Raw genomic sequence first — 27,290 nt, forward strand, 5'->3', positions numbered from 1 at the left:
AAACAGGCAGAAGGGCCCCACGCAGATCTCGTGGATGCTGGAGGGCTGGTCTTCGGTGCAGGAGCTGCTCGGGGCTGGGGCTTCTCAGTCCCCACAGCACTTCGTCGCGGATGCCTCAGAAGTCGTGCTGGAAGCGAAGTGCAGTTTCTTCAAGATGGCCGGTCCCACGTGTCTCGTCGCACCCACGGATCTCAGCTGTGCTGCAGATGTAGGTAGAGGTCGGAGAGGCCAGGGAATCCGGGTCTTGTCAGGCTCTGAAGTCTGGATCCACTCGGGAAGACGACAAAGTGAACCGCTGGAACGCTTGATGGTGCCTGCTTGTGCAGGGTGGACACTCCTTGCCCACAAGGGAGATATCTTCAGTCTTCTGTGGAGCAGAACGTCGAAGTCCAGAGTTTCTTCTTGTAAAGTTTCAAATCAGGAATCTAACTTGGAATGGGACCAGCTCCTACCTTTATCCTGCTAAAGGGGGCTGTACTACGACTAGGTCCCTCCTATGGGTGGGACCAGGAAGGGGGCTGGTTACACCCCCTATCCTTTGTCCGGTCTTGTGCCATAGCTGGGGCTGGAGTGCCCCAGGAACTGGTTTAGACCGGTGTATGCACAGGGACACCTTGTGTGCCCCAGGCATGTCTCATTCCTTTCAGCCCTGTCCTACCCAGTACACAAAATCCTGTCTGTGGTGGTGCTGGCACCTCCCCAGGAAGGAAACCCTTTGTCCAGGCCTCCCTCGCTGGAAGGACTCCCAGCAGCAGGAGGTCAGACTTGTGTCTGTGGTGGCAGCATCCATTTTGTGATGCTGAGGCTCGGGTTAACTTTAACCGGGGTTCACAGTTACATACATGTTGTGTCCCTCTAGGAGGGTGGAATGCTACCCCCGTCGCCAGAATTGGCGAGGGGGTAGTATTCCAATTTTGTATGACACCTTACTCGACATGTTTTGATAATGCTATACAAAAGTTAGCAATAACCGCAAGGAATATAATGCACTTAAGAGTATATGGTATAGCGTTATCATGGAAACAGCTAAAGGACTTGGTTCCGAAAGCTGCAGACAGGCTCAGCTCATCCTATAGCACCATCTCACATAATTCCAAGCACTCTGCCTTCAGGATTGATAAGGCCTGCCATAGGAGTTACTGATAGGAGGATATGTGTCCATTTTAGGGTTAGATATAGGTATACTATATCTAAAGCAAAGGGTGATTACACCACCTTGCCCCAGCTGATTGATCAGCCAGTTGTGTGTCAGATTTGGATGGCCAGCCAGGGGTGGCATAATACATGCTGCAGCCCCTGGTAGGCCCTGAGTGCACCTATGCCCTGGGTACCTAAGGTACACTGTACAGGGGCTGATAAGGTGACCCAGTATCCAATTAGGTATGTACCTAAGGTACATGGAGTCCATTTTAACAGAGAGCAGAAAGCCTGGGGTCCTGAATAGCAGGATCCCAGGCCAACTAAGTCGAAAACCAGCAAAACACTAGGGAAAAAGTTGGGGGCAACCATAGTCAGATATCCACTTTCCTACACCAATGAATTGCTTCAGGTATGGACCACTCAGTAAGTACTCCGACAGTCCCAGTACTTCTGGATGCAGGTTGTAAGGCAATCAAGGATCAGGCACGCCTTCGACCACTCCTGCTGTGGGCTCGCCTGTGGAGAGTCCCTGAACTTAAATCTTATGCAGACGGATTGGCGGAGGTGATGCATTCAGACGGTTGGCAAAAGATCAAATGGCTTAAAGACATCAAACATTTGCTTGGAGATCTGGGCTTGGGCTCCTGTTGGTTTACACATTCATCACCCCCCAAGGAGACCTTGAAAAAACTCTATTGGGAATGGGTCTCAGCCAGGCTCATTAGCAACCAGCGACACTGCAAATCCACCGCAGCCTTCTTAGAAATCAAAGACGTTGTTGCCCTTGAGCCATACCTTGACATTATTACCATCCCCATGGATCGGGCTCTTTACATTAAATTTAGATTAGGGACCCTACCGCTTGCGGATCTTGTTTCTAGATGGAAAGTATCTAACCAGACTTCATGTAACTGTGCCTTATGTATTGACAGACGTGAAACCGTGGCACACTTCCTTTTTGAATGCCCGGACTATGCGCGACCAAGATCCCGTTGGCTTAAACCAATTTGTAGAGAACTGGGGATTCGAGATTGTTTGGTGGCCCTACGGATTTTACAAACGGACACTGCCCCCAATATTGTTTGTGCTGTCTCTAAGTTTTTAAAATGGGCTTGGTTGGTTCGCTTAAAAAGACTGTCTATTTCAATTTAATTCCTTTTAATTAACTTATTATGATCAATTTACTATTCTTCCCCATTGGATGTTTTTAATGTCAGTCTTTTTTTCTTATTGATGCACTGTTTTTAAATTTGTTATGTAAATGCTTTTAAGATATTCCAAATGTCGAAATAAAGCTATCAACCAACCAATCAGTAAGCACAACACTGACCACTTCTCCTTGAGTCATCTTCACCAGGTGCTGTGGTACGATGACTCCTTTAGTGTATTCAGTAAGTCCTTTATTTCTTCTCTTCTAAATGTCAATTTGCATTTTCTGACACTTGGTTATCTCCGCCTTGCAGCACTTCTGTTTGCAGTGTTATTTAGCGAGTTATGATTAGCAGCGGCTGCAATGCATCAACCAGGTTAAATCCACCTTCAGCGTTGGCACTCCGTATAATGTACAAATTTATCTTGCATGGCAGCACAGTGCCTTTATATTTAGCCTGACCAGCAGGTTCTCAACCATAGACGTTTAAATTCTTTTCAACGCTCTGTTGTCTTTACCGACTTTACAGTGGCTGGAGTTGCTATTTGACTCCACGTGCATGAAGTGCCAATTCTATACATTGACAGCGACACACATGGTACGCACAAGCAGTTTGCTTGAACCACAGCAAACTCTCTGGGAGAGCACAGTTGTTCTTCAAGTTACTCATCCCCGATCTCATCACCATTTGTAGTGTCCTCCCCAGCATGGGTGCTCGCCAATGACTTTGGGCCACATGGAGCTTAGTATTTCAAGTCTTTATTCTGCTCTGTGTATCTGTGAACGAAACAAGCTTTCATTACGCTCTGATCTGACACCTACGTCACAGCTCTATGGAGTCGGTTAAGAACCAGAAGCGTTCTGCCATAAAATTTGCAAGACACTACAGGCAGCAGCTGAGCAGCAGAACAGCTGGGCAGGCCTTTCAGCAGGGCAGAAGAGCAGTCCTTCTCATGACTCTTCCACTGGTCCAGAAATTATCTGATGAGACAGGTCTGAGGGTCTCCTTTTTATACCTGGTGACCTCTTTGAAGTGGGAGCAGCTTCTGGAGTTTCCCCCTAAAGAGGTGTCAGAAGTATCCTGCCTCCCTGCCCTGGTCTCAGTCTGTCTTCGCGTACAATAGGCTTGTGTAAATTCCTTTGTGTGTGGGCTGAGCCAGTACCTTTTGAAGTGCAAGTAGGATAGTTGACCGCCCCTTCCCGCCACAGATGGCTTATCCAGGCGCACCTAGTCCCTATATTCTGGGGCTGTCTGCGGGTAATACACAAAGGTCAACTGCCAACTACACTCGGTCATTCAATTCAATTCAATTCAAATAATTTATATAGCGCGCTACATACCCAGAGGGTCTCAAGGCGCTTGGAGAAGGGTGGGGAATTACTTGCCGAATATCCAGGTTTTAAGTTGCTTTCTGAAAGCTAGGTGGTTCTGAGTGAGGCGAAGGTGAGTGGGGAGTGAGTTCCAGGTTTTAGCCGCCAGGTAGGAGAAGGATCTTCCACCCATGGTGGTTTTGTTGATGCGAGGTACAGCAGCAAGGGCTTGGTTGGAGGAGCGTAGCTGGCGGGAGGGGGTGTAGAAGGAAAGTCGTGTATTTAGGCATTCGAGTCCCAGTTCGTAAAGTGCTTTGTGTGCGTGGGTTAGGAGGCGGAATGTTATCCTCTTATTGACGGGGAGCCAGTGGAGGTTTTTCAGGTGAAGGTCCATAGGTCGCACGCTACTCCACCATTCCAGCGGGTATACCCCAAAAGCATCATGGTAAATGCAGTTTTCTCAAAGCGGGTGCGCTTTTCAAAAGTTCGGAAGTGTAATGCACAGTTGCAGGCCAACTCTGGACACCGGTGTTTCAGGATTATTGTCCTTCATCAGCAGAGTGTAGGAAGATTTTCAGGGGTTGCTGTGCAGGCTGCCAAAGTGTTCTCAGGTCTGGTACCTCTCCGGGCGCGTAGGGCGTTACCTGAGCTCGTCAGCTCAAAGGCTCAAGGGAGCCGTATTTAAGTAAAAGGTCCATAGGTCGAACGCTACTCCACCATTCCAGCAGGTATACCCCAAAAGCATCATGGTAAATGCAGTTTTCTCAAAGCGGGTGCGCTTTTCAAAAGTTCCGAAGTGTAATGCACAGTTGCAGGCCAACTCTGGACACCGGTGTTTCAGGATTATTGTCCTTCATCAGCAGAGTGTAGGAAGATTTTCAGGGGTTGCTGTGCAGGCTGCCAAAGTGTTCTCCGGTCTGGTACATCTGCGCGCCTTTAGAGGTATCTGGACCTATGAACATTTTCGGCAGCCCATGCAGCAACCCCGTGCACACGCCTAATTCCTGCTGATGAGCGTTAATGAACGCGAAACACGTGTCCAGGGATGGCAAGCACACCAATTGAATACCTTGAAGACTCAAGACCCGAGTAGAAGCGCACCCGCTGATACCGACTACATCGACCATCATGCTCCGGGGTCACACGCTGATGGGACGAGCAGTGTGCGACCTCATGCGGACTTGAGGTTTTTCAGGTGGTCAGAAATGTGTTCATTACGCGGGATGTCTAGTATGAGTCTGGCTGAAGCTTTCTGGATGCGTTGGAGTTTTTTCTGAATTTTTGCAGTGGTGCCGGCGTATAGGGTGTTTCCGTAGTCCAGTCGGCTTGTAACCAGTGCGTGGGTGACCGTTTTTCTAGTTTCGGTGGGGATCCAGCGAAATGTTTTTTTGAGCATGCGAAGAATGTTGAAGCAAGAAGATGAAACGGCGTTGACTTGTTTGGTCATCGAGAGTGAGGAGTCCAGAATGACGCCTAGGTTCCGTGCGTGGTCTGTCGGGATTGGTGCTTTTCCAAGGGATACTGGCCACCAAGAGTCGTCCCAGGCAGAGGGGGGGGGTGCCTAAGATAAGGACTTCTGTTTTGTCGGAATTCAGTTTCAGACGGCTGTGCTTCATCCACTCGGCTACTTCATTCATTCCTTCATGCAGGTTGGTTTTGGCGGTGTTAGGGTCTTTGGTGAGTGATAGGATCAGTTGAGTGTCATCAGCGTAGGAGATGATGTTGAGGTTGTGTTGGCGTGCGATGGCCGCGAGGGGGCTCATGTATACGTTGAAGAGAGTGGGACTGAGTGAGGATCCTTGTGGCACGCCGCAGATGACTTCAGTGGCCTCTGACTTGAATGGTGGGAGGCGGACTCTCTTGGTTCTTCCGGCAAGGAACGAGGTGATCCAATCCAGTGCTTTTCCTTGGATTCCGATGTTTCTGAGGCGTTGTAACAGGGTGCTATGACAGACTGTGTCGAAGGCTGCGGAGAGGTCGAGGAGGATGAGGGCGACTGTGTCTCCATTGTCCAGTAGAGTTCGAATGTCGTCTGTTGCTGCGATGAGTGCGGTCTCAGTGCTGTGTTTGGCTCGGAAGCCGGACTGTGAGAAGTCGAGGGATTTGTTGGTTTCGAGGAAGGCGGAGAGCTGGTTGTTGACAGCTTTCTCGATGACTTTGGCCGGGAATGGAAGGAGCGAGATGGGGCGGTAGTTTTTGAGTTCGGTGGGGTCTGCTGTGGGTTTTTTCAGAAGGGCGCTGAGTTCGGCGTGTTTCCAGCTTTCCGGGAAGGTGGCGGAGTTGAGGGAGCAGTTGATGACGTCTCGGAGGTGTGGTGCTATGATGGAATCTGCTTTGTTGAAGATGTGGTGAGGGCATGGGTCTGTGGGGGATCCTGAGTGGATGGAGTTCATCAGGCGGATGGTGTCCTCAGTGGAGATTGGGTTCCAGTCATTAAGGATGTTCAAGGGGGGTGAAGGTACGGCAGAAGGTTGGGTGGGTTGGTCTTCGGGTTGGTTGTCGAAACTGTTGTGGATGTCTGCGATTTTGTCGTGGAAGAACAAAGCTAGGGAGTCACAGAGGACTTGAGAGGGAGTGATGTTGGAGTTGGCAGTGGGGTTGGTAAACTCTTTGACGATGTTGAATAATTCCTTGCTATTGTGGGCGTTGTTGTCAAGTCGGTCTTTAAAAGCGGCTTTCTTGGCAGTCCGGATCAGTTGGTGGTGTATGCGGGTGGCGTTTTTGAAGGCGTCCTGGCGTCCCTGGTGCTGGTGTTTGGGTCTTTTTTTCCAGGCCTTCTCAAGTGAGCGACAGAGTTTCTTGGATTTCTTAAGCTCATCGTTGAACCAGGGGGTGTTTTTGTTGCTTAGTTTAATTTGACGTTTTTTCAGGGGTGCCAGGTTGTAGGCGCAGTTGGTTAGCCATTGAGTGAGGTTAAAGGCTGCTTGGTTGGGGTTCGAAGAGTGGGCAGGGGGGTTTTGAAGAAGCGATGAGGAGATCTGGTCGATGGTGATTTTGTTCCAGTTTCTTCGCAGGGTAGGTTGAGGGTGGTTGTGGGTTGTGGTTTTTTTGTAGATAAAGTGAACGCAGCTGTGGTCCGTCCAATGGAGGGCTGTGGTGTGACTGAAGGAAATATGTTTGCTGGAGGTGAAGATAGGGTCGAGTGTGTGACCTGCATTGTGGGTGGGGGTATTAACAAGTTGTTTGAGTCCGAGGTTGGCGAGATTGTCCAGAAGGGTGGTGGTGTTGCTGTCGTTGCTCTTTTCCAGGTGAAAATTGAGGTCTCCCAATAGAATGTAGTCCACGGAGGGGAGGGCGTGTGGGGTGATAAAGTCAGTGATGTCTTCACAGAATTGTGCACGGGATCCTGGTGGCCTGTAGAGGAGGGTGCCTCTGAGTGTGGTCTTAGGGTCGGTGTGGATCTGGAAGTGAAGGTGCTCGGCGGTAGCGAGGTTGACGTCTGGGCTGGTTGAGATGCGGATGGAGTTCTTGTGGACGATAGCGATGCCTCCTCCTGTTTGCTTGGTGCGGTCTTTTCGGATGATCTTGTAGCCTTCCGGGATGGCAATGGTGATGTCTGGGGCTGAGGAGGCGTTCATCCATGTTTGTTAGGAAGGCGACGTCCGGAGAGATGGTGTCTAGTAGATTCCAGAGGCCGATGGCGTGTCTGTGGATCGAGCGGGTGTTGAGCAGGATGCATTTTAGGTGGTTGGTGACAGGTCTCTGTTTGGTGTTAGTGGGTGAGGAGTTGGTCTTGGTGACGTCAAATTTGCAGGAGATGCATGTGAAGGGTCCATGGGTGTGTCCAGGAGCGGCTTGGGCGCAGTTGGGGAGTCGGCCGGGGTTAAGGGCTAAGAGGGTGGATGAATTGTATGTAATGCGGGAGGGGTGGGGGCAGCGGGGACCAGGGGGTCTGGCGCTGGGCGCGGTCCAGGCGCGGACGGGCGTAGACGGGCTTACCTTTGGCGCACCTTCGGCGCGGCCGCAGCGCGTGGACGCTGCGCGTTGGGGCATTCGACTTAAATGGATAGTTGAGGGGGCGGAGCGTGGGAGGGTCAGCAGGGAGGCGTTAGCTCGGAGGGTAGGCGGGACAATCGAGTAAACAACAAGCCAGGTTCCAAAATGGAGTTTGGAAAGTGAAACTGGGACAGACTATGTTTAGTGCAAAGCTAATACCACAATGAATGCACAGTCGAGGCAGCACAAGAATGCAGATTAAACAATGTCAGCAGTAGCTACAATCACGTGAAGTTAAACCACAATGCAGAAAATGATGCGAGGTACGGCGCTATTAATTAGTCAAAGCGCTATGTATAAAATAACAATTTCTATCGTGCGCGATGATGCCAGGTCAGTTTCACTCTGGCGCTGTGCTTCAATGTCGAGCGCGATGTTCAGAATGCACTTTAAAAGCTAATTGACTCGAACCCGATGTTCAGAGCTCCTTACAATCACGCGCTATGTTTAGTATGCTAATGCAGTCGAGCGCGAGTTACAAATGCTGCTTTACAGCTATGCGCGATGAAATAGAGTAATTGCAAGTGAGCGTGATGCTCAAATTTCTACAATACCAGCGTGCAGCAGATATCAATGGCCAGGGAGCGTGGGGGGAGCGACCGTCTGGAGTCAGATCCAGGTGGTCATGTTACCCAGGAACGAGCTGCAGCCACCAAATGGTTAGAACAATACAATGCCAACTACCTAAGAGTGGCATTTCCGGAATTGAGACTTAAAATCTGACTACCATTAAGGAGGTTTCTAAATTACAATTCCTCAGACACCAAAAATGAATCTTTTACCTGGTCCCAAACAAAAGTTAATACAAATTAAATGTAATAAGGTTGTGAGTTTTTCACTATCAGGACATGTAAACCTTAAAAGTACCTGTCCTACTTTTTAATTCCAACAATGCACCCTGCCCTATGAACTGTCTAGGCCTGTTTTAGGGGTGACTCATATACATTAAAGAAGTTTAAAGCTTGGTTAGGGGGTTGTTTTGTCTAGTCAGTTTTATACTACAATTCGACATCAGGCTACAATGGGACTTGGGAGGCTGGGGATTGCTCTCCACCCAGCAGTGCATCACAGCCAGGTGGTGAAATGGCAGGTGCGCATGACTGTTTGGCCAGCCCAAGACAGCTGTTCAAACCGTCATGCACACGTAGGGTGCCCACCACTCCTCCTCCCTGTGATCCCAGCCCCACCCGCCCCACCCTAAGATAGCACCATAACTGGTACAAAAACTAAAATCTAAATGTTATCATTGTATTTTTCCTTTTTCCACTGCTCTGAGAACAGTGGGGCGACGCTCCTTAGCGAAGCTGCTGCTGTATATGAGTTGGGAGCCATCTATGTATTTTTACCTTACGGCCTGGCGAGTGTTAGCTCACTTGTGTATTAACAGTATTAGGTGAGCGCAGGTGGTGCAGAACTTCACTTATCAGAACTAGCCCATTCGACTGAGACTTTCCCGTGAGATGTTACCTCTGCAGCTTGTGTGTTTCGGTTACAGATATACTTATATATATTCAAACTGTGTACATCTTCCAGGATCACAGTATGCCACACTTTTGAGTTCTGTTCTGCGCGACAATAGTATAACCTGTGTCTGTCTATTTGTTGTTTCAGATTCCTATACACAGCGGCCACACTTATGATTGCCTTCTCCACTGAAGGTAAATACTCCTCTGTTGTGGTGGGTGTCTTTGTGGTGTCTTTGTAGTACCTCTGGATGAGGCCCTCTCAGTAATGTGTGTATTTTATTTGTCAGTGTAGAAAAATTGTTTGAGTTGGTATTTAATGTCTAAGAGATTGGGTTAGGTCTTTTTTAGTGGTTAGAGGGGCCTGTGTCCTTCAGCGTGCCGAAGAATTGTATAATATGCCGTAGGCTTGTGTACCTATTTGCTCAATTTGTCAAATGGTTTGTTTTTTGGAGTGTGCTCTAATTATTTGATGTGTAGCGTTCTGTCATTGATGCATACACACTAGATATGTTGCCTTTCCATCCTGTAGGAGAGATGTTTGCGTATTTGTTTAGCACTGGGTACATATATTTGCGCCTCTGTCTAGTGTGTACTAAAGTTAGTTATTTGTTTGGTCTCTAGCATGGTCCTGCTCCTTTATTCACTCTATAGTAGAAATGTTTGTGCCATATTTGAGTGTAAATTACAATTGTTTTTGTTTGGGCTTGTTTATCTTCCTTTACTATGTGGTAAAGTTGCTAGTGTGTGTTCTATTCTCAGAGTACTTGGTTAGTTCTTTGTAGAATGTGTAGTCATTTAAGTTGGGTATGCAAGGCGGCTGTGCCTTTGTTTGGTGTATTTAACAGCTAGACATTTCTTTGATTGCCATGTGTAGTGTGAGTCAGAATTCTCTGCTTTGATTGTGTAGAAGATTCTGGTACGTACTCATGAGGCGTGTGTAGGAGGCTGGATTAGTCCCCAATGCAGATGGACTCTCCAGATATTTCCAATTAGAAAATGAAGATTCAACTGGGCAAGGTTAGTATAATCTCCTTACGTTTGTGGGAGGGGGGGTTGTGTAGGAAATTAGGGTCTGCTTTCATGGTTGCCCCCACTTTTTGCTTGGTGTCGTTGTGTTTTTGACCTAGTCTGCTGGAATCCTCCTAATCGGGACCCCAGCAACTATGCTTTCTCCCCTAAATTGACCATGGTAAGTACTTTGGTACCTCCACAATAGGTTACTGGTGTACATTTATAAGTCCCTAGCATATGGTTCTAAGGTACCCAGGGCATAGGTACACCAGTGATCTCCCATAGGCTGTTGCATATATTGTCCCACCACGTCTTCAACAAGGCCGACTCCATCATCGCACCCCAAATCCGGGACATCATCAACACCGCCACCTTCCTAGAGATCTGGAAGCACGCCGAGCTCAGCTCCCTCCTGAAGAAACCAACAGCGGACCCCACCGACCTCAAGAACTACCGCCCCATCTCGCTCCTCCCTTTTCCTGCCAAAGTCATCTAAAAGACCGTCAACAGACAGCTTGCCGCCTTCCTCGCGACGAACGGATCCCTCGACCCTTCGCAGTCCGGTTTCTGAGCCAACCACAGCACCGAGACCGCCCTCATCGCAGCCACTGACGACATCAGATCCCTGCTCGACAACGGGGAAACAGCGTCCCTCATTCTCCTGGACCTCTCTGCAGCGTTCAACACTGTCTGCCACCGCACCCTAGTACAGCGCCTCAGCAATATCGGAATCTGAGAGAAAGCACTGGAGTGGATCATCTCTTCCTCGCCGGAAGAACCCAGAGAGTCCGCCTCCCCCCCTGTTCAGATCCAAGGCCACCGAAGTCATCTGCGGCGTACCACAAGGGTCATCTCTCAGCCCAACCCTCTTCAACATCTACATGAGCCCTCTCGCAGCCATCGCACGCAAACACAACCTCATCATCTCCTACGTAGACGACACCCAGTTAATCCTCTCCCTCACCAACGACCCCGCCACCGCCAGAACCAGCCTACACGAAGGGATGAAAGACGTCGCCGAATGGATGAAGAACCGCCGCCTGAAACTGAACTCAGACAAGATGGAAGTCCTCATCCTGGGATCATCGCCCTCCGCCTGGGACGACTCATGGTGGCCCCCTACCCTGGGCACCACCCCCAAACCAACGGACCATGCACGCAACCTGGGCTTCATCCTGGACTCCTCCCTCTCGATGACCAGACAAGTCAACGCCGTCTCGGCATCATGCTTCAACACCTTGCGCATGCTCCGTAAGATCTTCCGATGGATCCCCACCGAAACCAGGAAGACTGTCACCCAGGCACTCGTCACCAGCCGACTGGACTACGGAAACATCCTCTACGCCGGAACCACAGCCAAACTACAGAAAAGACTCCAGCGCATCCAGAACGCCTCCGCACGACTTGTCCTGGACATCCCCCGACACAGCCACATCTCTGGCCACCTGAGAGACCTACACAGGCTCCCAGTCAGTAAGAGAACCACGTTCAGGCTCCTCACCCACGCACACAAGGCCTGACCTTCTACGCGCCCACCCGCCAGCTACGATCGACCAGCCTCGCCGCTGTACCACGCATCCGCAAAGCCACCGCCGGGGGAAGATCCTTCTCCTACCTGGCAGCCAAGACATGGAACTCCCTCCCGACCCACCTCCGGCAGACCCAGGATCATCTCTTCTTCAGGAAGCTCCTCAAGACCTGGCTCTTCGAGCAGTAAGGAACCCCCCCCCCCACCCCCAGCGCCTTGAGACCCTTCTGGGTGAGTAGCGCGCTATACAAATGTCCATGATTGATTGATTGACCCCTGGGAGTTCACTTAAACTGTGACTGCCGGCCTGACATTGCAGCCTGTGTATGTTTCCTTATGTCTGAGGTCCCTGCACTTAAAACCTATAAGTCACACCTATGGCAGACTCTTCAGTTCTGAGGGCATGGTGCTTGGTTGCAAACCTCTGAGTCGATTCTCCAGGTTTTGTAAGTGCAGTCAGCCATTTTAATACATGTAGTGGACGTCCGTCATTACGAGATGTCTAACTATATAGTGGCTGCACTGAACCCGGGCATGTTTGGTATCAAACATGTTGGAATCATACCTCAACACCGATTCCAGTATTGGAAGTATGATCCTGTGTACTGGGGGCTCCTCAGGGTACTCCCGGTATCAGGCTTTCAGGGTCTACAAACAAGCTAGAGCTGCTGCCAACCACAGACACAATTGTGCCCCCCTCCTGCTGCTGAACATGAGCAGGGGAAGGTAGAAAAATAGGTTTCCTGTCACAGGGAGTGTGATCACCTCCCAGACAGCAAGTAGTGTATTGGGCTGAGGTTGGGGGCACTTGCCAGCACCACCAGACTGCTTTGAAAGGCACATTTGGTGCCCTGTTGGCATACTCCAATTTGAGACAGTTCAGGGATCCCTTGCCTCCTGCTCTAGTGCAGGACTGGACAAAGGACTTGGGAGTATCCACCCCTCTATCCAGCCCCTCCTCTTGGAGGGACCCCCAAGTAATTCAAACCCTTTCATTAGGGTATTTAAGGGCTTACCTGTGGGTAGGTCCTCCGATTCATCGTGGTACAAGACTCAACCCTGAAACTACGTTGCTCTTAAACCATCTTTTTTTTTTTGGGTGGGGTCTTATTATGTAGCGTCATCTAGACCCAATGGTATCATAGCGCTTTACATGAGCACCAGTTACATTACGTACGGCCACATTTATTTTATTAGGCACGGGAAGATTAAGTGATTTGCTCGGAATCACAGAATGATGAGCGTCCCTACCGAGACTCGAAACCGGTTCCCCAGCTCCGAGGTCGACCTCCCTAGCCGTTAGGCCACATTCTCTCCCCACTTGGACTTTGCTGGTCTTTGATTGGAACTGAGTCTGCATCAAGGAAGACTCCTGCTGCTTCTGATCTCGCAGTTCAAGTTTTTTCCGTCTTCTGTGTCTGTGCTTCAACCAGGTTCTTCGAGGACTCTCGAAGAAATCCCCTTTGGAGAGAAGGAGTCACTCCCCTGCATCTGCAGGCACCGCAACAAAACAGACTGGTCTGCTGCTCCTGATGTCCTATGAACTTCCCAAGACCCAGCAACCCAGGTGGTGGTTCTGCAACTCGTTCGAGGCCTGACCAGTCCTCTCTGAAATTTTGAGGTCAGTATCCCTCCTCGAAACTGCTGGGGCTGAATCCCTGTGCACCACGTTGACTTGCTGTTGCCAAGGCTTGTTGGCTCTGCACTCCAGAAATCTTAAAGCTTCAAGTAGCTCCAGCATCTTTCTTCCATGATCAGGGTCCTCACCACATCCTCTGCACTGTGGACCTTCCATCTTAGGTGAGCTGCTTGAGGTCCTTGTGTGACTCCTGTGCCTTCGGCCTGTGGGTCCTCCTGAGGGTCTTCTCTTGCTTCAATAGGCTCCCCTGCTGGCTCGGAGCCTGCTCCGACTCTCCTGCTGTTGGTCCTGGAGGACCAGGAGCAGCAGCAGTCTTCGGTGTTGCAGTCTCTGTTCTATCAAAGTCCAGCGAGGTCCATGTGTCCAGACATATCACAATTGTCTTGGTTTCAAGGGTGAGTATTGTTCCACGACGAATCTGAGCTCCCACCCACAGGGGAACCCTTAAATAATCAAGGAAAAGGTTGCAACGACTCTGGGATCCCTCCCAGAAGAGGGCTGAACAGAGGTGAGTATACTCACATGTCCCTTGTCCAGTTTCATGCCAGAGTGGAAACCAAGGGGTCCTGAGCTAGCTCAAACCAGAGTATACAAGGAGGGCAGCATTTCTGCCCTTCAATGCAGTCTGGTGGCGCTGGAAAGTGCTGCAACCCCAGCCCAATACACTAAGACCTGTCTCAGAGATCCTACTTTCCTACACAACCCCTCCTCCCAAACGTAGGGACATGAGACTAACCTTGCCCAGTTGTCTTCATTTTGTAAGTGGAAATATCTGGAAAGTCCATCTGCATTTGCTTGGTTACTCCAATGTATATGTTGCTTGGTTACTCCAATGTATATGTACCACTGAAAAGTCCCTTCCCTGAAGGGAAATGGACCACCTCAAAAGTTTGGGGTTTTTACCCTTCATTTGTTTAAGCCATAAGAGGGGCTTTTGGTCTGTCTAATAAATGAAGTAAGTGCCAAACAGGTATGTCCTCACCTTCTTCAGGGCCCAGTTCTCAGCAACGTCCTCCCTCTCATTAGCTGACCAACACTTTTTTCTCAGGGGTCAGCCTTCTGCTGATAAAAGCCTTTGTTTGATCCTGGCCCTCTACATTAATTTGTGACCACGCTGCACCTATCTCTATCTCAGAAGCATCTGCCTGGACAGTGAATGGTTTTGAGTAGTCATGACTTTGCAGAATTGGAGCAGAGCACATGACTAGCTTCAGGTCATCAAATGCCTTCTGGCAGCTAATTGTCACTGAACTTTCTTAGGCAACACACAAGACATCTTCTGTAGTACCCAGTCTGGCCAAAGAAAGCTCTGTCCTGAGTTTAAGTAGTGGGAGCAATCCAGTCCATGATGGTCTGAATTTTGCTCTCCAATAGTTAAACATGGCCTCCACCTACATAATGGCCCAGGTACACAACCTTTCTCTGCCCTATCTGGCACTTATTGGCCTTTATAGTGAGGTATTTCTTCTGCAGGGCCTCAAGTACATGTCTCAGATGGACGAGGTGATCCTCCCGGGTGGAGCTAAAGACAGCTATATCGTCTAGATATGCTGCATTTTAGGCTTCCTGACCTGTTAGGACGTTGTTCACCAGCCTCTTACATTTGGCAGCTGCATTTTTCAAACTAAAAGGAATCACAATAAATTGATAATGCCCACTGGGGGCTGAAAGTGCCATCTTTGGCTTGGCATCCTTATAGAGTGTGATTTGCCAATAACCAACAATCAGGTCAAATGTACGTGGCAGAGGCCAAAGAATCAATCAATTAATCTGCCCTTGGAATTGGATGGGCATTAGTCCTTTTGACGGCATTCAGACCTCGGTAGTCACCACAAAATTTCTCTCACTAACCTGGGTTTGAAGTTTTGGTTCAAGGACTACAGGACTAGCCCAAGGGCTATCTGAACCCTCAATGACCCCCAAGTCTAGCATATTTTGAACCTTAGTCTTGATGCAATCTCTGACATGGTCAGGCTGTCTGTATATTTTGCTCTTTACAGGCAAGTTGTCACGTGCCCACTTTATGGGTACACCAGGTGGTTTGATTGGGTGTCTGAGAAAAGAGACCAGGAAACTGATTAAGATTTATTTATTTATACTGAGCTTATAAAGCGCCTGGTTACGCTAGCCAGTGTGTCCCGCGCTAATAGTGGTCTGAATGATCCCTAGTACAGCCTGAAGAAAAGCAATTTAATATTTGGGGAACAGATATTAGAAGATTCTATCTATAATCAGCTTGCTGTTGACCAGTGAGGCTGTCTGCCAAGACGACTGCTTCAACTGATCCATCAACAGGGTCCTGAGGGAGGAGATCAGGGAGAGGGTCACTCTCTTCCTCCTGTCCTTCATCAGCAACCATGTGCTAGCCCATGTCAGCGCTGTCAACCTAAGGTTTCAAGCCAATCACACACACATAGCAGTGATGTAGCTAGACACGAAGTTAGTACCTCTGTCTGACAAGACCTCCTTAAGAAACCCAACTCTGGAAATAATTCCCAAAAGGGCCCTAGCCACTACAGGCGCTGTATTGGTCCTAAGGGGAATGGCCTCTGGATACCTAGTGGCATGGTCCACCACCACTAGTATGTAACTGTGTCCAGATGCTGTTGAAGGGGTTTAGGGACTTATACTGTCTATCCCTGCTCTTTCAAAGGGAACCCAAACACTAGTAGTGAGTTTAAGGGGCCTTTGTAGGGCCACCTGACTTACCATTGGCTTGGCAGGTGACACAGGAACCACAAAACTCCTTGGTATCTTCAGACATGTGGGGCCAGTGAATGTGAGGAACAAGCCTTATCAAGTCTTACTTTGCCCAAGATGTGCTTCAAGGGGAATGCCATGTGCTAGGGTCAATAGGCATCCCCTGAACCTCTGAGGTATGACCAACCTTCTGGTGGCACCAGGCTAAGGGTCTCTACTCTCAGAATATAGAAACCCATCTTCCCAATACGTCCTATGGGACCCACTGACAGTCCCTGCTTCCTCAGCAGCAGCTTGCTGTCTGAGCTGTTCAAGAGAGGGGCAGAGATTCTGTTCCAGACCCAACTGTTCCTTGGAAGGCCTCCCTGGTGCCAGCTGCTTTGCCTTGTCCAGCCTAATCTCCTCTGGGGCAGTTTATTCCCAGGAACTGAGATCATCTCTCTCGGGAGTCTGATCCTCACTGGAAGTCTGTTAGGAGGGTAAACCTTTACCCTTCCTGCTGCTTCTCGTGGGAGCTGGCTGGTCCATTCTTTCAGGGTCCAGAGCGTCTTCATTGTCTTATCTCTTGGCCTGAGCCCTAGTGACAGCAAAGCAACTTTCTATAATTACCATCAGACTGAAAGTTCTAATATCATTGTCCCAGAGACATTCTACAGGCAGTTTGGAGAACACTACAACTTGTTTAGGGTCAGCTACCCCTCCCCAGCTGAGATTGACAGCTGCCATGGCATGGTGTGTCCTGACATGGTCAGAGTTACCAAGTGATCAATGCTGACAAAGTAGTATCTGTTCAGGAGACACATGTTTCTCTGTCACCATAATGACTCTGATCCCCATGTCCCTGTACACTTCAGCTTCCTGACAGGCTGATGTCTGTATTTGCCCAAGTCAGTGGGACTTACAATAAAGGTGGCAAGCTCAATGCCACCATCATAGACTAAGACAGCTTGAGCGGGTGTTCTGACTAGGCTTGAACCCACTTCAGTCACCAAGGTGAACCCAGCTAAACTCTTGGGGGTACTACTACCACCAGTGCTACTGCTAGAGGCTTTTGGGGTTTAGGAGTAGTTGTAGGAGTGGTGCTAGACTTAGGGCAAGTACAATCATTTGCCCTATGGCATTTTTCCTTACACAAATGGCACCAAGGGTTCTTGTTAGAGAAGGAAGAGGATTGGGACCAACCCCAAGATGAAGATTGTTGGGGACATTCAGAAAACTCTTTCTATTATTTAGATTTCTCCCCACCGTTCCCTTGGGACTTAGAAGAATCTTGCGTCCTCTGGTCACCACCAGGTGACTTTTGTTACCCTTGGTGTGAACCCATTTGTCTGCCTGCTTTCCCAATTCTTGGAAGAGGTCCGATCCGAGTCCACCAGGTTCTGGTGCAGTTGCTGATTTTGACAGTTATTAATGATGTACTCCCTCATAAGCAAATTGTACAGTCCTTCATAATCATGCACGTTACTCCCAGTAAGCCAACCTTCCAGAGCCTTAATAGCTCTATTTATAAAATCTACCCAGTCTTGAGTGTTACTTCTGTGTGTCTCTGAACTTAACCTTGATTTGCTATGTGGTTAAACCATACCCATCGATGAGGACACTCCTTAAGACTTGGTAATTATCTGCATCTTCTTCCTTTACAGTCATGAGCTTGTCTCTACCTTTATTTGTAAAGGAGAGCGATAGGATAGCTGCCCACTGCCCCAGAGGGACCTTGTGTACTTTACAGACCCTCTCTGGAGCAGTGTTCAACTTATAGATGTTACCACCTTCCTTGTAAGAAGGATTATCCTGCTCAAATTCCTAGTGTCAAAGGAGTGTTCCATGACCTTCGGTTCACTAGTGCTTCCACCATGGGATTCTTATCTCAAATTCTTCCTACCTCTCGGAACTTCTAGGGTCTTCTTATCCACAGCAAACTGCTTTCTTGAGTTGAGCTTGGCTCTCAAGTTTGAGTAGGTGGTATTCCCTTTTCTAGCGAGTCCTCACTCTTGCTAGAGATGGTGGTCTCTCCTGAAGTCAAAGAGGAGGTTAAATTAACGGAGGAGGATGTGAGCCTCCCCTGGACTCTTTGCACCCTCCCAGGAGGACCTCCCTCTAGGCCCTTCCTGTGTACCATCAGTACTATTCCCAGGGGGATTAGAGTTCACCAGTGACGGGTCCTCAGACTCCTCCTGGTCGTGCTCAGAAATAGGGTCATTGGTGTCTGGCACTTCTGACTCTGTTTCTAGAACATTCCCACCCATACCTTGATTATCCTGCCCATCTGACCCTTTTTCTGGAGGTCATCCTGTAGCAGCATCGCTAAGAGCTACTCTTTGTTAGGGTTGCTACCTGTCTTAAGTTTCCTAGATGCACACAGGGTCCTGAGTTCCTGTAACTTAAGACCACTGTATTTAGAGGATTGAGCCCCACTGGACTCACCAACCTGAGACATAGTACTAGGTGTAGTGCACCTACCTACCCTAGCGGTTTATAAAGTTCCAACATTGGAGAAAGGGTTGTGCTAAGACCCTTGACAATCAATCTAAAATGTTCAGTAGAACTTACTTGATAACATTATTTTATATGTGCTTAATGCTAGTGATGGTTTTTTATATACCCATCACTTTTATGAAGTGGTAAAACAGTGCAGGCTTTAATCTCAACCACTGCCCTCCAATGTAGGATCCTGACTTTGTATATGGTGCACACTCAAAGACGTAAAGCACCTTGCACTAAAACAGACAACCCTCATGGTGATTTTAGTGGTCTTTGATAACCTTAGACTCAGAGTGGTAGCAATCGTTTTTGTGGCAATTCAGAATTTGATTGGACTACAAGAAGACATTTAGCTGACGAATATTTATTCACACCACAGCCAATCAGAAACGCCAGGTAAGAACTACCTATGGAACTGGGGCACATTCAAAACCAATCATTTCACGAGAACACTTGTAGATGATAGAGCATGGCGTGGAGTAACATTCTGAATACAAATTTAAATGTACAGGATTGGCACTTCTAACCAAACGGAACAGCAATCCTAGAACAGTTTCTAAAGTGATTAGTAGTCGGGTGTTTTTTCACTTTGTATGTAGCAGCGCTGAGCGTTTCATTCCTTGGTGTGCAGTTTATATTAGGGTTTGCCTAGTCTGGTTCTGAGTGGGGTTTAGAGGCCACCAGAAAGGAGCAGTGAAAACTCTTGTGCTCTGTAATCAATCGGCACCCAAGCCAGAGATACTTGCGCACTATAATCAATCACCATTTGTGTAGTGCTGCACTGTCACCACTATGGGTATCTGGACACTGTGTCTCCATCAAAGAGCCAGGTCTTGAGTCTCTTACTGAAGTCTGTCAGTGCCAGGACGACATGAAGCTGGAGAGGAAGGTCATTCCAGGTCTTGGCTGCAATGTAGGAGAAGGAGCGGCCACCGGTGCGATTGATGTGGGGTACGTGTGCGAAGGTGAATGAAGAGGAGCGCAGGTGTCTAGAAGGCTGGTGGAAGTTCAGTCGATGGTTGATGTAGGCAGGTCCTAGGCCATGGAGTGCTTTGTAGGCGTGTATGAGGATCTTCAACTGTGATCTCTTCTGGATGCGGAGCCAAAGGAGGTCTCCCAGATGGGGGGCAATGTGGGTTCATTTGTGGAGGTCCAGGATAAGTCTAGCTGCAGCGTTCTGTATGGTCTGGCTAGAGTCTTTTAAGGAGCTGGGTGAAGATACCGGCATAGAGGGCGCTGCCGTGGTCGAGGCGGCTGGTGACAAGTACTTGAGTGATGGTCTTTCTGGTGCTGTTTGGGATCCATCTGAAGATTTTGTGGAGCATGTGAAGTGTGTGGAAGCAGGATGTGGCGACTGCGTTGGCTTGTTGTTTCATGGTCAGTTGGCTGTCGAGAATGATGCTGAGGTTGCATGTATGTTTGGTCAGCGTGGTTTTAAGTCAGAGTTCTGCAGGCCACCAGCTGTGGTCCCATTTAGAGGTGGTATTCCCGAAGATCAATACTTCAGTTTTGTGGAAGTTGAGCTGGTGGCAGTTGTCTCATCTATTTGGCTATGTTGGTCATCGCTTTGCAGAAGTTAGTCTTGGTGTGGGAGGGGTCCACGGTGATTGAGAGGATCAGAGTGTCATCTGCGTAGGAGATTATGTTGAATCCATGGGACCTGATGACGTCTGTAGGTGGGTCATGTAGGTGTTGAACAGGGTGTGGCTGAGGGATGATCCTTCTGGAACGCCGCATTTGATTTCTTTGGGTGGGGAGATGAGGGGAGGCAGTCGGGTGCATCCTGTAAGGAAGGCGGCGATCCACTTCAGGGCATATTGCTGTATGGCTATGTTTTGGAGTCTGTTGCAGAGGGTGTTGTGGGAGACTGTTTCGAATGATGCATAGAGGTCGAGGAGGAGTTGATGGTTTTCTTGAGTACTGCGGCCGGGCAGGGGAGCAGGGAGTTTGGATGATTCATTAGATCAATGTGGTGGGCAGAGGCTTTCTTTAGGAGGGGTCTGGCAAAGTGGAGATGGAGGTGTTGAGGATGCTGGTGAGTTTCCTGCTGATTAGGTTCATTGCAAGGTTGTAGAGGTGGTGGGGGCAGAGGTCGGTGAATTCTTTTAACTATTTTGAAGAGTTCCTTTGTGTGGTTGGCCGCTTGAGTTGGTGCAGATGATGGCTTGCATTCTTGGCTTCCTTGATGTGATGGTGATATTTGCTAAGGGCTGTTTTGTGGGCTGCTCTTTTAGCTGGGTTCTAAGTGACATGTCATCATTTCTCCAGTTGGTGGCAGTTATGCTTGAAGGTTCCGACTTTTGGAGTGTACCAGCCGGTGTGCTTGAAGGTCTTGTTGGATTTTGTAGGTTTCAGTGGGGCTACTCTGTTGGACCTGTCGGTAATCAATGTGGTGAAGTTCTGGATGGCCTGGTCTAGGTCTGTTGAGGCCTCTGTTTGGGAGGTGCCTGTTACCACTGGGTTTCGATGACCTTGCGCCAGCTGCGGTGGACGAGGGATGTGACTCCTGACGATGCTGGGTGTCGGTGATGGTGAAGTGTACAATGGTATCGTCAGTCCAGGTGAGTTCCTTGTTGCTGAATTTGATCTTGTTCTGGAGGTGATAATGGGGTTGAGTGTGTCCAGTTTTGTGCTTGGGTCCGGTGACCAGTTGGGTGAGGCTGATGTTGTTCAGGTTCTTTAGGAGGGCAATGGAGATGCTGTTGTTGGGGGTCATTGATGTGGATGTTTTGGTCACCGAGTAGGATGTAGTGGTGAGGTTCGTGTGCTCGGGGGCAATGAGGTTGGGGATGGGGTCGCAGAATGTTGCTTGGGGTACCGCGGGGCTGTAGGCAAGGGTGCCTTTTATCGTGGTCTTCACGTCAGTTTGTAATTGGAAGTTGAGGTGTTCCAGGAGAGGCATGGGGTCGTCGTTGGTGATGGTGGATGTGAGAGATTAGGCCTCTGTGAACCCCTCCCCCTCCCCCCCCCCCGCCTGACAGACCTCCCCATCCCCCCCCGCCCCCTAACCGTCAGTCTGCCCGCCATCTTCGCAGTCTTCTCCCTTGATGTCAGGAACCAAGGTAATCACAGACCGCTGTTTCGTTAAACAGCGAGGAGGAATCATCGAAGGGAGGAACCAATTAAACAGACATTGGCAGGACAAAAAGGAGGCAGTGAAACCGGAAGAAGAGGCAAGCAGGAAGAACGCCAGCATTGAGAGAGGAGAAAACAGTGCTGAAGGGGACTGCACCCCCCAGAAGTCACTTGGGGCATCTTTGGAAAAAGCGGATGTGAGAAGTTAACCTGGCATATGATGTCCACTAGTTCTAGTGGGCAGCTTGCACCAGTCTAATCGACGCTTATTGATGGTGGTTGTAAAGGCAACCTTATAGAAAGCTATCCTAGTGGTAGCATGGACCAGCAGTCAAAGACTAAGACTTCAGAGAGCATATAACGCAAGTTTGTTTAAACAATTATAATCCCTTGAATACCCAATGAAAGGACACCACACAAGGTATATATCAAATATATATGTATTTATTCTAAACACAACCCCTCTGCACTCTTTATGAGGTCAGAGGTAAAAGTACAATACAAGTTACTTAATTAGCATACGGTAAGTTGCACAAATACAGTTTTGCCCTAGGGGCCTCGCAAACCATATACTAAAATAGTGGTATAAGAACCACATCTGGAATAGAAAGCAGGCCTGGGGCATCGCTGGGGCTACTCTAAACAATCAAAGGTTAGGAAGTAGGAGGCCCACGGGAGACGCGTGCAGTGTCTAAACACAGCAGCGAGTTACCATTGACTTTCTATGGGAAACGAAGAAGTTACAAAGTTACTGTTTAAGGGCACTTCCGGATGGACTACGACAAAACCCCTTTAGACCAGAACACTTCGAGAGTCCAGACCAACGGGAGCACCGGAGTACTTGTGTTACCTCACCCAGGGAAGCCGGGTGCATAGGTGCCTTTTGGTGTCTGGTTTCGTCGATGTTTTCAATGGAGATCTGCAAAGAAGTGCTGCCGGCGACCAGAGGAAAAGTGTCCAGGTGGATCGGAGATCTGAAGAACCTGGAAGCAGAAGGGACAGAGTCTGGGTCACTAGCCAGTGACCAGGAAGGAACCAGGCAATGTGATGATCTCGGGTGAAGAGGTGAAGCTGGTCTCTACAGCCACGAAGTCCTGGAGGTGTTGACGACGACCAGGAGCTGGATTCGAGCTGTCCCACAAAGGATCTAGTTGACTGTGGTGTCGGTATCCGGATTGGACCCAACAAGCCTTGGCAAACGCAACCCACGCAGGAAGTGAAGATTGGCTCCGAGTCAGACCAGCAAGGTCTGGAGCGCTTCTCCTTTGGAGGGAAGCTGGAGCAAACCTGGAGCAGCCAGGAAAGCAGTTTAAATTCAAAGGAATGTCTTCAGGGGGCTCTCTAGCCAACAGACTAGGAAACGGGAAGACGCTTCGAGCTGAAATGCAAGAGCAGGCCCCTTTTGGCACTCGTGGAGTGTGTAGGGCTGAGCTTCGGTGCAAATGGTGCTCGGGTCTGGGGCTTCTCGTACCTCAATGTACAACTGCGAGTTACCTCAAGAGTCGATGCAGTTAGCAAAATGCAGGATGTCCAGGAGTTCCGGTGCCGCGTCTCTTGTGTCCGCTACGGGTCTCAGCTTTGCTGGAGTCATCAAGCAGGGTCAGAAGTCTAGAAGTCCGTGTCCTGTGTCGCAGAGTCTTCGTGTTCCGGCGGGAGCGTCGACAATGCAGACCGTCAAGTTACTGGTGGTGCCTGTTTGCACAGGGTGGTCACTCCTTGGCCACAAGGGAGATGTCTTCCGTCTTCTCGTCAGAATAGAATGTCGAAGGTCCAAGAGTTCTGTATCAAAGTTTCGTTCCAGGATAATATAAAGTCCTGGGGACACCGCTCCTATACTTATACTAAGAAAAGGGGCTGGATTACCTGCTAGGTCCTTCCTATGGGGGGACCTGGGAAGGGGTTAGTTACACCCCTTTCCCTTTGTCCAGTTTCGTGCCAGAGTGGGGCTGGAGTTCCCCAGTAACTGGTTTGAACCGGGCTATCCATGGAGCATCTTGTGTGCCCCAGGCAGTGTCTGGAAAAGCATTTCTAAATGCAGCCCTCCCTGCCCCAATACACTGAAGCCGGTCTGGGGTGGTGACAGCACCTCCCCTGACAGGAAACCTATTGTCCAGGCCTCCCCGTCCAGAGATTCGTCCAGCAGCAGGAGGTCAGACTCGTGTCTATGGCAGCAGCATACATTTTGTGATGCTGAGACTCTGATTTACTTTAACCAGGGTTAACCGTAGCTACATGCCTTCTCCCTCTAGAAGGGTGGAATGCTACCCCCGCCACCAGAACTGGTGGTGGGGGGGTGGAGGGGGGGTAACCAGCAAAACACTAGGCAAAAAGTTGGGATAACCATATAGTCCGATATCCACCTTCCTACAGCGGACAGCCACTTTCAAAGGAAAACAAATGAAGAAAAGAAACCTCAAACAATTAAGCACCTTTTCCGTTTTCAATTAGTCGCAAGCTCTGAGATGTCGCCACATAGACTTCATAACGGGCGGTATAGTCTAAGAGAGGGGCCAAAGGTCATCTATTCCTCTCTCCCTCATTGTTATAATTCCCTTCCGTTCTTTTTTCTTGTTCTTTCTCACCCACATTTCCCAGCCTGATCACCATAGGGAATGGTGAAGGAGGATTATCATTCCTTCCCAATATAACTACTCAAAAATGACCCTGCACCCTTCAGTAATTGTTACAGTACTTAATACAATTTATAACATTTTCCGTCTCATTAGTAGTTCCAAATGTTTTCCCAAGAAGTTCAAATGAAGTCTCTTCGATTTAAAATGGATTCTTTATTCACAAAAATATTTTCTTTAAAATGGATAGCCAACGCGTTTTGTCATTTACCGGACTTCTTCAGGGCCATAGAAATACAAAACATAGAAATTGCTATTTACAAAAGTGTTACACACATTAGAAAAAGCATATTTACAAAAAGTAGAAAAAAGACAGATTTTCATACAATTATGTATAGCCAACATGTCCTATATACATTTTGAGCCTTCTCCTGGGAAAACAATCTAAATAAACAATATTTATGGATACATTATGTTAATAAACAGACAGCAGCACATGTTACTTTGCGTGTAACAATCGCCCATAGTCAATACCGAATGAAAATTGATCCGATTCAAAAACCCATTAAGTTTAGTTGCCAATCTCATATATGCTTAATTCTAGTTTCAACACAATTTAGTAAGAAAGTTTTTTATATGCATTAAATACCTTTTAAAGCTTCCTTATAGGATCCAATTAAAAAAAATCCTCACACATTGATGAAGGTCAAACAATCTGCAAAGTGGAATAACATCCATAATTCATACTGAAGTTGAAACAGTTTAACATTTAACAATTTTTTTGTGGTCTAAGACCCAACTATCTCCAGAATATATGACCAAATTAACTGGATCTAAACAGTTTCTATCAAATATTTTGTATTTAGGCCTGTCTTCGAACAACTAATCAAGTTTCTAATATTAACCATTTCTTTAGGTTCAAAATCTCAGTCCAAGAGCACACACCCAATATTCTGGCGCCCTACAAATTATCCACTCCTTCCGACATGATATCATTTTATTCTATTATCTTGGAGAATTGGACGATGAAGCGCCGATAAAAGTTAGCAAATCCAAGAAAGCTTTGCACGTCCTTAACGTTCTTGGGAGGAGGGCAATCCTGGACCGCCTTAATCTTACGCACAGCCATCTCTTGACCGGAAGGGCTCAGCATGACTCCTAGGAACTCGACAGTGGTCACACTTGCTCAGCTTGCAGAACAAGTGGTTTTCCTGAAGGTTCCGGAGTACAGATGCTACATGCTGGACGTGCTCCTCTTCCTTCTTGGAATACACAAGAATGTTGTCAATATATATAATGACGTACAGATCCAGAATTTCCCTGAGAACGTCATTGAGAAACTATTGAAAGGCCAGAGGGGCATTGCAGAGCCCGAACGGCTTGACTAAATATTCAAATAAGCCGTACCTGGTTTTAAAAGCAGTCTTCCACTCGTCCTCCTTCCTCATTCTTACCAAGTGATAGGCCCCCTTTAGATCAAGCTTAGTGTAGATCCGGACGTTCTTGACTTGTTCCAGGAGTACACTAATGTGGGGTAAGGGATACCTATTCTTTACCGTGACCGCGTTCAGGGCTCTAAAGTCCACACAAGCCCTGAGCCCTCCGTTGGCCTTCGGTATAAAGAATAGCGGCGAGGCGGCTGGGGATTTCGAGGGACCGAATGAAGCCCAATCCTAGTAAGGTATCAAGGTATTCTCTCAGGTGGATATTCTCCAGCTCAGTCAAGGCGTACAGCCTCCCTATGGGAATCACCGCACCTGGAACGAGGTCCATTTGGCAATCGTATGACCTATGCGGGGGGAGCACTTCTGATTGTACATTGTCAAACACCCCTGCATACTCTAGATACACAGCTGGCAACTGAACCTCTTTTTCGGCTGCTGTGGCTATCCTTAGTCCACATGCCAATGCTCTGGCAGGATTCACAATGTCTGTCACAGTGTTCATTACAGTACCAGGAGTTCATGGTGACCGTCTTGGTGATCCAATTGATGTCTGGGTTGTGCTTCTGTAGCCACGGTAGCCCCAAAATGATCCCATATTGAGGTGCCTTGATGATGTTAAAAGCAATAGTCTCTTGATGTAGGGGCCCATACCGCATCAGGGTCTCTACTGTATGATATCCAATGGGTCCAGTCACCAGTCTTCTCCCGTCGACAGCATAGACCTCCTCTGGTATGTCTTTAGGGATTAATCCAATACCTAATCTTTTGGCCCCATCCCAGTCCATGAAAAAGCCGGTGGCACCTGAATCCACCATCACGTCCATTGATATCCAGTCCTCTTGTATCAACAGACTGACTTTGATGTACAAATGTCGTTGTTCAGCAAGACCCTGGTAACATAGAGAAGGGATGTTTGCAGGACTCCAGGTATCCCGTTCCTGATTCTTTGAGTCATCTAGTTTTCCGACACCTGGTCTACAGTGGCCGTGGCCACCTTGCCAGCACGAAACCTATTGAATCTGGGTTTTACGGGACATTCCCTCACAAAGTGACCTCTCTTGCCACAATACAAGCAAAGCCCTTGTTTGCGACATGTCTCTTTCTCCTGACTGGTCAACGCCGCCCTTACTGCTCCTATATCCATAGGTTCGGGCTTTGGGGCTTGATGTGAGTCCGAAGACCCAGATCCAAAAGAAGGCCTATGTTTATCCTTCTTCTTGTTATCGCATCTACGTTCATTTTACGGTAATCCAGGCGTAACACCAGGTTAATCAGATCCTCACACGTAGCGGGTTGTGGATCAATTTGGGCAATAACGTCCTTTAATTCGTCCCTTAAACCCTCGTGAAATAACGCAGCCTGCTTGGCTTGAGGTAATTTAGTCTCCACTACAAGACGTCTAAACGCATTGATACACCAGCAACTCCTTGTTGCTTTGTCTCAACTCCAACAGTTCCTTATCTGCAGTAGAGGAATCGGCCCTTCTATCGAATACCTTAATGAATTCTTCTCTAAAAGAGTCCCAATCATGAAGAAGGGGATCGTTCCTATTCACTAGAGGTACTGCCCATTGTGCAGCATCTCCTGCGAGATACGAAATGAGGAAAGCAACTCTAGCCTGATTAGTCGTGAAAGACTTAGGCTTACATGAAAAGTGTAGTAACACTTGGGTCAAGAACACATGTACAGGGCTGGAATCCCCATGATACCTCTCTGGGGTTGCCAAGGGAATGGAGACTGGTAATTCAACCACCATGGCTCCAGAAGGCGTAGCTGCC

General features: G+C 48.5%; 1 protein-coding gene across 1 annotated transcript in view; it reads left to right on the top strand.

Moving 5' to 3' along the window:
- LOC147736606 (equilibrative nucleobase transporter 1-like) overlaps positions 1-27,290 on the top strand; it is a 767,478-nt gene that overhangs the window by 103,410 nt on the left and 636,778 nt on the right. The window contains exon 3 of the mRNA XM_086953784.1: positions 9,209-9,255. Within this exon, the coding sequence (XP_086809910.1) occupies positions 9,209-9,255 (47 nt within the window). The remainder of the gene's footprint in view (positions 1-9,208; positions 9,256-27,290) is intronic.

Source organism: Lissotriton vulgaris, chromosome 1_2 (assembly GCF_964263255.1).
Source record: "Lissotriton vulgaris chromosome 1_2, aLisVul1.2, whole genome shotgun sequence".
NCBI classification, from domain to species: Eukaryota; Metazoa; Chordata; class Amphibia; order Caudata; family Salamandridae; genus Lissotriton; species Lissotriton vulgaris.